This window comes from Paroedura picta, chromosome 5 (assembly GCF_049243985.1).
Source record: "Paroedura picta isolate Pp20150507F chromosome 5, Ppicta_v3.0, whole genome shotgun sequence".
In the NCBI taxonomy this organism is placed as follows: Eukaryota; Metazoa; Chordata; class Lepidosauria; order Squamata; family Gekkonidae; genus Paroedura; species Paroedura picta.
The window spans coordinates 54,797,937-54,809,729 of NC_135373.1; the positions used below are offsets into that span (position 1 = coordinate 54,797,937).

At 42.3% G+C, this 11,793-nt stretch overlaps 1 protein-coding gene across 2 annotated transcripts in view; it reads right to left on the bottom strand.

Moving 5' to 3' along the window:
- GNAI1 (G protein subunit alpha i1) overlaps positions 1-11,578 on the bottom strand; it is a 29,129-nt gene extending 17,551 nt beyond the window's left edge. For both annotated transcript variants that reach the window (XR_013231090.1, XM_077338049.1), the window contains exon 1: positions 10,862-11,578. Coding sequence is in view for 1 of the 2 variants with exons in the window: in XM_077338049.1 (XP_077194164.1) it covers positions 10,862-10,979 (118 nt within the window). In the remaining variant the exon portion in view is untranslated. The remainder of the gene's footprint in view (positions 1-10,861) is intronic.
- Positions 11,579-11,793: the final 215 nt, after the last annotated feature.

Genomic DNA, 11,793 nt, shown 5'->3' on the forward strand with positions numbered 1-11,793 from the left:
CAAACAGAGATATACATTAAGCAGGATATACAGTGCTCTAAGTTCATCTGCTCCATACAAGCAGCATATATCCTAGAATACAATGCAATGCACAGGAAAGATACAGTATATATATGACAGTGGCATCAAGTGGTCATTGGAGAGGATGTAGGGAATTCTGAGGCATGTGCTATGGGGATTCCTTTGTTTAAGCTAGGCTCTACCCACTTCCTCGTTCTTCAGGAAGAAACATAACAAGACTAGCCAAACCTACTGAGATCCTGAACCATGTATGATAATCGTCACAAGTTCCAAGAGCCACAAGGTATATACATGCTTCTTTGTATGCCTTTTATTTTATTCATACACTACTAGGAAGACACACTGCATCCAGGAATGGGCTCTAGCGGCATACCTGGAGGTGGCAGGCTGGGGCACAAGGTGGGCAGGGAGCAGGTCAGCAGCTCGCGACGTGATGAAGGGAGGTAGTAGGCAGTGCGGCGAGGGAGTGACACTCAAGTGGCAGGGCGGGCAGCTGGCGGTGGCAAGGGCGCAGCCAAGAGTCACCAGCGCCACATGGGGGCAAGGCGGCTGCCGGGCCAGGTGGGTGGAGAGAGCCACACGGCCAACAACATGAGTGGACCAAGGAGAGCATGGAGACATGCTCCTCCTCCAAGTTTTTGTTGAATTTTTCAGTAAGGTTATTAATTTAAAATATTTTTCTTTTCTTTTATACATGCAGTCTTCTAAACTGTAGAATACACCCCTTCCCCCAAACCTGTCTCCTACTGTGACAAAAACTTTTTCAAGGAATGGCATTTATAGGTTGATAGGCATTCTGCTACTACTAGGATGTGAAAAGGTCACAGATGCATCAACTGTGGTAGGTAGGGTCAGCAGAAGGTGGCATGGCACACTTGCAGTGGGTGAAGGGAAGTTCTTAATATATATTACAAAAGCCCTGCATTCCATATAGATGACTTCTGTTATGAAGTACATAGCTGCAACTGACAGCAATGCTGCAGAGATAGTGTGGGCTGATTTGTATGTTTTTAACTTATGGTCCTGGCAGCACTTATCCGCATAAACACAATAAAACTACTAATATTTTGACTGTGTACATATGGAAACAAAGTTCTATTGCAAAACATGTGGATATTAACAGAGAAACAGTTAAGTAGCAGCTGAGGTGTTTCAGTAGTAGACTTAAACAATCGATCTTAAATGAAAAGATTTAGCACTCCATTCTTAGGTCCCATGACACTACACTGCTGGGGGAAATTTTAAATAATCATAATGGATGCAAAAAGTCAGCTCTTTATTAATCTCTCCCCACACTCCAAACTATGACAAAAAATCTACAAACAGGGATTCTTGCCACTTATGTGGTATCCATATAAGAAAACATCCACATAAGAGGCAAGAATACTTGTGCCCTGCGCTCTCCCCCCTCATCTATCGTTTCTCCCTTCTCAGGCACACTCACACCCAGACTCTCTCCCCCCTACCTTTTCCCTCCTTAATTCTAGCAGGAGGGCCATCATGTTTGGCAGTCTTCCGCCACCTCAGCTGGGCTGCCTGCTATGGGACTCATGCCAGCGCTCGCTCCTGCCCCAAGCAGCCCCGGTCATGGCCTAGCCAGACTTCAGCAGCGCTGCCAGGGGGAGAGAGCAAGTCAGCCCCCGCCTGAGCAGCTCTGGCCGTGGCCTTGCCATGCCTTGGCAGGGCTCCTGGGGCGGCAGGGGCAGGAACAGAGTCCCTGTCAGTGCCTCCCCCCTGCCCCAAAAAGGCCTGGAGAGGCCTTGGCGGGCCTTTTCGGGGTTGCCAGGAAAGGAGTGGAGTCCCTGTCAGCCCTTCCCCCCCCATCCTCAGCTGGCCTGCCCGGGGGGAGGGACTAGCACCTGTTGTGTTTTTTGATACAATAGGCTTTTTTGCTAATTTTCTAAAAAAAATTATGTCTGTTATACAGGTAAAGACATCAGTATTTCTGGAATGAGTTCAAAATAGGTTTAGAGGGGAAAATATTTTTTTTTCTTAAAGATAATCACGCACCTGGAGTTCATTAAGTGGTTCATCCATGGCTGACTAGCTGCCTAGCAGCGCAAATAAATAAATCTACTCTGAACACATTCTAAAATAGTGATTTCTTGATATTGATATAACAGCTGTGAATATTATTAAAAGAAAATCCACTGCCTTGTATTGGACCAACCAGAGGAAGGAAAAAAAGGGGGGGAAAGCAATAAGGAGTAAAGAAAGGAGATCAAATTACATATGAGGAAAAATAAATACAAGAAATCAATGCTCTTTCATGATTATACAAAAAGCAGTCTGTCTCAGAAAATATTTAAACCACAACCCAATCAAAAAATTACAACAGATCACAGAAAATTCTCAAACCAAACAATAACATTTCAGCAAATTTGCCAGGCAATCTTTTTTTTTTAAAGAAAAAGGATAAAACACTAGGCCCAGATGGACTGACAACAATGTATTACAAATATTTTGAAGAAGTGTTAATGATACCATTTTAAAAAGTTATGAATGAGCTAAAAGAAGGAAAAATGATACTCTGATATGGCAAGAGGAATAAATATTAATGTTTATAAAACGGAGCTCTTCCGCCAGGTCTATGGTTGAGGCTGGGGCCAGCAAGGTAGATCTATTGCCCCCCGGGGTTTGAAGTGAACATCGTTGGACCTCCTTCTCTACCCTTCTAGTAGTGGGGGTGGGAGTGGGGGTTTTCCGCTATTTTGGGGGTATTTTAGTCTTTTAATGGGAGTTTTAATGGAGATTCTTAAGACATTGTGACCCGTCACGAGCCTGTTAGGAAGTGGCAGGAAATAAATTGAATAATGATAATAATAACAATAACAATAATAATTATAAAAAATGTATAAAGAAGGCGGCAATGCAATTCTACCACAGTCTCATAGGCCTATCTTGCATGTATGATTTTACATTTGTTATTTAAAAGATTTTATACTGCTTAAAAATAATCTATAAAACAATTTATAAGAATCAAAAATTAGTGCCAAAAGAGATACAAACTGGAGAACCAAAAAGCACAACAGAATAAAACTCAAAAGACTCAATAAATCAATTTGTACTTGCTTTCAAAAAGAAAACAGGAATGAAGGCATTTTCCTAACAAAATTACATTGTTGCAATTTTTTAACCTTACTAATTGGACTATTACATTTTGTGTCCTTCCCATGTGGCAATAATCCAACCTAGAAGTCATTAAAACATGGATGACAGCAACTATATCTTTCAGTAAAAGATACAACTGGAAAAGTGCTCTCTGGCCTTCATCTATTCTCTTGGTGTAGTGGTTAGTAGTCTTGTAATCTGGCGACCCGGGTTTGATTCCGCTCTCCCCAACCTGCAACCAGCTGGGTGACCTTGCACTTGCCACAACACTGATAAAGCTGTTCTGACAGTGCAGTAATATCAGGGCTCTCTCAGCCTCACCCACCTCACAGGTTGTCTGTTGTGGGGAGAGGAAAGGGAAGGCGAATGTAAGCCGTGTTGAGACTCCTTTGGTAGAGAAAAGTGGCATATAAGAACCAACTCTTCTTCGTCTTCTATCTGAAAATCTAGAAGTACTGCTAGATTCAGGGCCAGCCACAAACAACACATCTGGAAGGAATATAAAACCATCCACCAAAGGCATTTCTCCAGGTAACCGCTTCACCAAAATACACACAGCTATCACCTATTTTTTACCAATATCCTTGACTTTAGCTCATGATTAGAGGAGCTGTTGCATCATGTCTACTTCTTGCTTGAAGAACCAAATCACACAAGAAGAATCCATAATACAGCTTCTTCCCACACGAGAATCACCTCAACGCTTGTAAGGCAAGAGACAATGGCAAGCAACTGTGTCACCTCTTCCATCCAAATAACCTTTCATTTCTAACCTAACTAGGAAACTTATGCAAGTAAACACACTGAAGTGGATCTGTGCACTACTGACACTGTTCACTGTGATTCCACATTAAGAAACGGGCCACGGCAAATGTTTTCCTTCATGAACAGTTCCCCCATTTGATGAACATCCCCTGGAGAGCACTAGGTCCCACTCTGGTGCCACACTTTAAGTAGGATATAGACAAATCAGTTCAGAGGAAGGCAATGATCATGAAAAGAAGTCTGTAAACCAAGGTCTAAGGAAGAAACCAAGTTCTAAGGAAGTTCTAACCTGCAGAAGAGAAGTAAAAAACAGCATGACCGCATTTTTAAGGGCTGTCTGAAGGACTGTCTCACAGAGCATGACAAATACTTCCCTTTGTTCAGTAAAGCAAAACTATATCTAATATACACAAACCAGATTTCAGCTAATGCTGGTAGTAGTATACTTCTGAGGTATTGTTTTGAATTTCCAGCCGCAAACAATTTATGCTTCTAGTGTTGGTCTTCCAAAGCTTTCTGGAAAGATTATACTTGCTAATATAATATAATAATGTTATATAGTTTTTCCCACAGGACTCTTGAAACATTTGGATTTTTCTTTTAGCTGAAAAGTAAATAGTAGAAACTAGAAACAGCAGTATAAAAAACTGCAGCAGTTATTCGACCAAAAAAGGAAAGGACTCATAATCATTTTCGCTTTCAAATGCATACGGCCAGTTGCCTTCAAAATTGTGGCTTTCTGTTCATTGTGGTTAAGCAGAACTAAGCCTCAAAAAATGCAGTATCCATCCTGCATAGATGTCTCTTAATGATTCCTATGTCGTTTGTCAGCAGAAACAATATACAGAGTTTCTATGTAAGAAGACTCTAAGACCACTTTTTGAAGTGGATAATGATGGCGAGTTGAAAAAGCCTCCAAGTTGTACCATTACCATGAAAATTAGTTCATTTAAATAGCATAAAATGACTTCTTTTCACAATGTTTTTCAAGCTCATTCAGCTGTTTTCATTTGTTCTCTCTTGTAGCACTTTTAGACTCTATTCCTTATGTCATTCGTTTGTCAGATTTCTTGCTACATGGCAGAACAATTCTGAATGAAGTTACACTCTCCTAAGGTCAATGACAACAATGGATTTAGAAGGGTATGAATAGTAAGCAACAAGGACTTGCGGTAGGTATCAGGCATCCCCCTCTCCCACTATTTCCTCTTTCCCTTACTGAAAGCCCCAATAGTCTCTCCCCTGTTCCTGATCCCTTCATTATTTCTAGGGCTGCCAAACTCCAGCTACAGAAATCAATTCCCCTTAGGATTGACAGGAGCTGGGAAATCCATGGAGATTTGGAGCTGGAGCATTGGGAAGGTGACGTTTGGGAAGGGAAACAACTTCAGCAGGGTATAATGCCATGAAGTCCACCATCCAAAGCTATTTTCCCCAGGGGAACTGCCATCTGGAGAGCAGTTGTAATACTGGTGAACTCCAGCCTCAACCCATGTGTAATGTATGGCATGAGACTCTATGATGTCCTGACCTGCGGGTTGTCCACGCTTCTGGCTTCTCTACCACCTCTACCAGGAAGAGAAAAGCCACGAGACACGAGATAACGCAGGAGGGGTCTCCCTTCAGGAATCAGTCAAACACACAGTTTACAATTGCACTTTTACAAGCAGGAGGCGATGCATATTGTCCGCCTCTGTGCAGAAATTATTAGATTCTGTCCCTCACTGACACAGCCTGGGAGGTAGGCAGGAGGAGGGTATTAAATGCCCTCTCTCATTGGCAGAAGTCATATGACAAATTTCACAAGTTCTAGTGCTGAATGGAAAGACATGACAAAGGACTGATGGGCTATACCCCTTTGTACAACACCTGTGGCTACAGACCTGTCCCACCAAACAATTTCCTGGAATTTCCTGCTTTTTCTCCTCTTGGCAATCCTCATATCCTGATACTGCATCATTCTCTCCTTCTCAGCCATTTACCAACTTACTTTTTATCTGCCTTCCATCTTCAGCAAATTTATTCTTTATTGACATTATTTGTACTCCACATTTCGCCACAGTGAAGAACAAAGCAGCTCTCTAATTTTTGTCCATACAACAACCCTGAGAGCTAGGTAAGGCCAAAACTATGTGAGTGATCCAAAAATGGCATTATACTCAGTTGAGGCCTCTCCCCTCCCCGTCCCAAACCCTTCCCTCCTCAGACTATACCCCAAAATCTTCATGAATTTTCCTACCAGGAGCTGATAACCCTAACAAAACTTGTCCCCCATGAGCTCTCCCACAAAGGCCTGTAATGCACCCTGTCCACTCCCCCTGAAACCTGGAATACTGTGTGTGTGTAGCTACAGCCACTGAGGGAACCTGTTGCTTAAAGCTATGGGCATTCCTTTTATCATTTTGGGATCTTTTAAGCTGCCCAGGGCCCTTTTCAGACTTGAAGGAAGATCTGTCTGGCCCATTCACCACCCCAGTCACTGGTTATTAAGTATCCAAATATACGTCACTAATAATATGATAAGAGAACTCTGCTTAGAACTGTTAATTTATTTTCATATCCAAATATCTTTAAATGCTACCCTATACAGTTACTCCAGTTTCAGTCTATTAATTTTAGGACAGTCATATGAGTCTTGCTCAGATCCCTTTAGGAACCTCTGCTATTTTAGTAACCTAAATGTTACCATCAAATGTTGTCAATTGTCATTAATAAAGGTTTGACTGGAATCAGGTCCAATGCTTCTTTGTATTCATATACCTCCAGAAACAATAATATCAGCACCCTAAAGCCCTTTAATCAAAAGCAAGACACATTACTAATTGCACAAGTAAGCCAACTTTCTCATTTGACTGAACAAACAAATTTGTTTTAATTGTGCTTGTACACCTACGGGAGGGGCTGCTCCTCAGTGAAAGAGTATCTGGTAGGCATGCAAAAGACATATGTAGTAGACAAAGGTAATGGGAAGAAATTCTAAAAATTGCAAAAGTGGTTTCAACTTCCTTTAAGTGGTACTTAGAACTACACAAATTGGGATTCTGACTGATCATGTATGTTTGCTCTTCTTGCTTTTCATTTTAAAAGATGGCTCAGAGCTGTGTTTTTTTCAGTGAAATTTTCACTTTTTTGTTTAAATAAATGAATAAATCAACGAAAATTCCAACAGAAGATAGAATTCCAGACATTTCAAGAGATGGAAGAAGCCCACAGAAAAACAGTTCCCACAGTATAACAGTTAACGTGTATATATACACAACACAGAGTGGTGCACTAATGAAATGTTATTGATTGATTGATGATTGATTGGTCTTATAGGCTGCCACTCCCAGACCAGCTGGCTTGCGGCACCTTACAACAATGCATAAAGCGATATAATGATTAAAATTCCCCTCCCACCCTCCCAATTCAACATCTGAACTCAATAGAAGAAGAAGAAGAAGAAGAAAGAAGAAGGAAGAAGAAGGAAGAAGAAAGAAGAAGAAAGAAGAAGAAAGAAGAAGAAAGAAGAAGGAAGAGGAAGAAGGAAGAAGGAAGAAGAAGAAGAGTTGGTTCTTATATGCCGCTTTTCCCTACCCGAAGGAGGCTCAAAGCGGCTTACAGTCGCCTTCTCATTCCTCTCCCCACAACAGACACCCTGTGGGGTGGGTGAGGCTGAGAGAGTGCTGATATCACTGCTCGGTCAGAACAATTTTATCAGTGCTGTGGCGAGCCCAAGGTCACCCAGCTGGTTGCATGTGGGGGAACGCAGAATCGAACCTGGCATGCCAGATTAGAAGTCCGCACTCCTAACCACTACACCAAACTGGCTCTCCCCACCCCACCCCCACCTCTGCAGAGCCCAGGTCCAACTAGATGTCCCAGGAGAGGTAAGGGGGGGGGGAGGCCACACTAAAGGCCACATTAAAGGCCACACTTGAATACAGAATAATGTAGACTTAGACCAGTTATTTCAATAGGCTTAATTACATTTGACTTGGATTGTGCCCTTAGTCATTACAGCATGTGACTGCAAAGGTTTTTTCCACCAGAATGCAATGAATGAAAACTACTCGGAAGCTACTGAAATACCAAAGGGAGTGAGGGGAGAGACATAAAAACATAGTCACGCACAGTTATGGGGTGATTTGCCATTTCCTGGTTTCATGTCACAGCCCCTGGTGTTACTTGGAGAAACTGCCACATAAATCCTTGGAGGTCTCCCATCCAGATACCAGACAGGGTCAACCCTTCTTAGATCTGACAGGATTGGGCTTGACTGGGTTATCCAGGTCATAGCACTCTATACAACTATAAAAAAGCTTATAATTATTTTTAAAATTGTCTAAACCAGTCCATTTGAAGAAGTAACAAGCTCTGATTCACAAAAGTTTGTTGGAATAAATTAACCTTTAAAACTGCCACTAGCTTCCTGCTTTATTTTAATTACCATCAATTATCAAACAATAAGGATAAAATATGCAAAAGAAAAAACCAGTATAAAATTCCGTTAAATGCTGCTTTAAGGGAAGTTTGGCTTAGAGTTTAATTATTGATTACTGTTTCAAATACTTTATTAGATTGCAATTTCTTATGAAGCAGTTCAGGAACTAGATGTTAAGATAAAATGTAAAAAGAATAATGTCTGTAAAAATTCAAACTTCAGAATTATCACCTACAGTGTCTACTGATGAATAAGAAATTTATGACTTCTGGGTAACTCTGCATAGGATTGTACTCCCCACCTCTCAAACCTGGAGTGAAATGGTAAGATTTTAACTGTAGTTTTTATGTGTTTGTCTTTAAGGCTGCACAACACTTGTTAATTTAACCTCAAAGCTGTAAAAAGGTTACAGCTCAGCCCACACCTATAACAGAATGGGACTTGCTTCTGAGTTAAAGCATGGATAGTATCAGATAACAAAGACCATTTTAATCGCAACATTTTTGCAAGATAAGTTAATGACAAAATATGTTCTCCCTGCAAAACATGCACATAGGATGCTTCTGTACTATTATCTTTTGGCATTGCTGAAGGCTTCCTTTTCACAAAACAGAATGGCAATGGTAATAACACTTCATAAAACCTCTTAAAATCTGGTGACACATGGCTCAAAAGGCAAGATCCATTGCTATGTGTACTGGGAAGAAAATCCTGCTCAGCAAGGATGTTGCTGCTCTCTGAAATTGCTCTTTGAAAATCACAGCATACTTTAGTTTCTTTCTCTATGTTTAATAAGTTATATCCAGTTCACTAGAAGCACATTCTAAATTAGAATGATTCAAGGACACATTCAGAATGGGGGGGGGTTACCAGACTGGGGTGGGGCTTTGTCTTTTTGATTCAATAAAAATTTCTTAGGGTTTTAAAAATCATAATTGAAAAATCACAAAAATTACCATCACAAATGAAAAAGGCAGGAATGCACACACCTCTGATTAAGGATTCAACTCAGGAATTCAGGTTCCCTTTTAGTGAACAGGAAGTAATTAATCAAGCTAAGAAATGGTTTTGAAGGAGAGTTCTAAAGAGGGTGCCTCAATAGAGACTTTTCAGTCCATGTGAAGACAGCTGTTACTACATTGTATTATAAATGGGTAAAAAACCAAACAGAACAAGTCTTTAAAAATGCAAAACAAAAAAACACAGTATTGTAATCAATTGAATTTTCTGTAAAAACTGAGTGAACCCATGATGCCTATGCTAGGCTACATAACTCTGCTCATATTTGTCACATGTGACGGTTTGCACTGATTTCTACTTAAGAAGCATGCCTGTCAACAGATACATAGGCAGAAAAAGAGATATGTGACAGTAATACACTTGGCTTATACACCACCTTTATTTCCAGTGGGAATCAATAATAGCTAACAATATAATTTTCCCCTCCTCCATTTTATCCTCAGAATATCCTCTCTGTCTAACCCTGTAAGGTAGGTTAGACAGAGAAAAAGAGATTGCCCAATGCTCATGCAGCAAATATCCATGGCAAAGCAAGGATTCAAACTGGGGTCACCCAGATAATAGACCTACTATCTTAACTACCATGCCACACCAACCTCAAAAAATCATTATTAAATGAGCATAAAAGACATCTGAGAAAAAAGGACTTTTCCAAATATATAGCACATAATCATTTTACCAGTACAGGAAATGATTGCTAGTTTTCCAGATGTTACTTCAATTGTGATGATTTCACTACCATGACAAAGCCTTTACAATATGTTTTGGGTTGTATTTAAATGAAAACCTAGCAATCATATGACACCCATTATCCTAATAGCACCCATCTGTCTTTCCTAAAGTACAGCCTGATTCTACACAAATTCTAGTCCTATTCCTCGACAGTAAATCCCATTCAGCTCATCAGGGCACACATCCAAGTAAAGTGTGCACATGACTGCAGCCTTCGCTTCTCCAGCATTTCACAGATGCAGCTGGGCAGTTATGATCCTCCCTAAGCAATCCTTAGAGCTGCCAAGGCAGAGACCACAGTGCATGTCAACATTCAGACATACAACAGGGCTCCAGCAGAATGTGCTGCAGCATGGGATACAATACAGTGCCTGAAAATACAATCTCCCCCCAATACCTACAAATGCTTCAATCCCCACACAACTCTGAGAGACCAACAGACTCTTGGAAATGCTTTTATGCCAGCATCATCTCTAACAAGATGATTTTAAAAGGGGGAGGAGCCACTTCCTCCCCCACTTCTTTCAATGGTCTTGTACAATCCTCTCAGTAGTGAAGGAGGGAAGAAGGGGAGATAGTTAGGTTGGAATTTATTTCAGAAAAGCCTACACGGGCATGAGCCCATGGATGTGGCTCATTTAAACTCTACTCATGCCGCAGAAGGAAACAGGAGTAAACCTGTTCGCAATAAACCAATGGGAAATAAATAGAGGATCGGGATACAGGAAGGGGCAGGGAAGCAGAGAGAAAGAACCAGAAAATCTGGGCTTGTTCTCCCCCACTCCTTACCTAAGAGAAGCAGCTTGACTTCCCTGGCTGCCTTCTCGCCATCCTCTCGCAGGTTGCGGTCGATCATTTTACTCCTCTCCACCGCCGCCTTGTCCTCAGCGCTCAGGGTGCAGCCCATCTTGGGGGACGGGAGGGGGGTCTTCGGGTGGGTGAGGGTCAAAAGGTTGTTGCTGTTTTTGTTTTTAAACGAAAAAAAGCTAAACCAAATATCAAACAGTGGAGGATGAGGAATGACCCACCCCACTCGAAAAAGTGGAAGGAGTGTTTCAAGAGTCTACTTGGGTAGAGAATGCAGCGGCAACAAGAAGGGTCTGTCTGCCCCTCCCCACAAAGACAGTGGGGCAGCCGCCCCCCCCCCAAGATAAAAAGACTCCCAGGTCTCCGACACTCCCTTTCTCTTCAGCGCCTTCACTCCAAGGGCCTGTGCCTCAGTTTCCTCTCCCCAGGAACGCCGCCGCTCTTCCTGTCACCAAAAGGGCTCCGCAGGCGCCACCTCTTTCGCTTGCCCTCCCCAGACAGCGGCGCTTCCGTGCGGGCACGCGCGCCCAACGGCACCTCTTTGAACCGGGCCACGGGGGAAAGGGGTAGGCGCGCGCTCTCCTTCCCTCCCACCCTCGTAACTGAAGAACAGCAGCTACTCGAGGAGGGGGACGGGAGAGCGCATGCGTATTGGGAGGGAAACGGTTTAGTTAGTATTTTGGACGCTAGTAGAAACGGAGGGAGGGACCCGGATGGAGCTGAGAAAGGGCGGTTGCCTCGAACCCTAATTGTTTTGCTCACTCTTCTGCGGCGCCCCCTTCGCTTCTCGCAAGCTATGCCTGTGTGACGTGCGCAGGCACGCGAATGATTCAAAAACTATAATTAAAAGGGTTGGAAGGGGCGGGGAGATAAACAACAATCGCATGTAAACGGCTGTGGCGAGATAGGGAGAA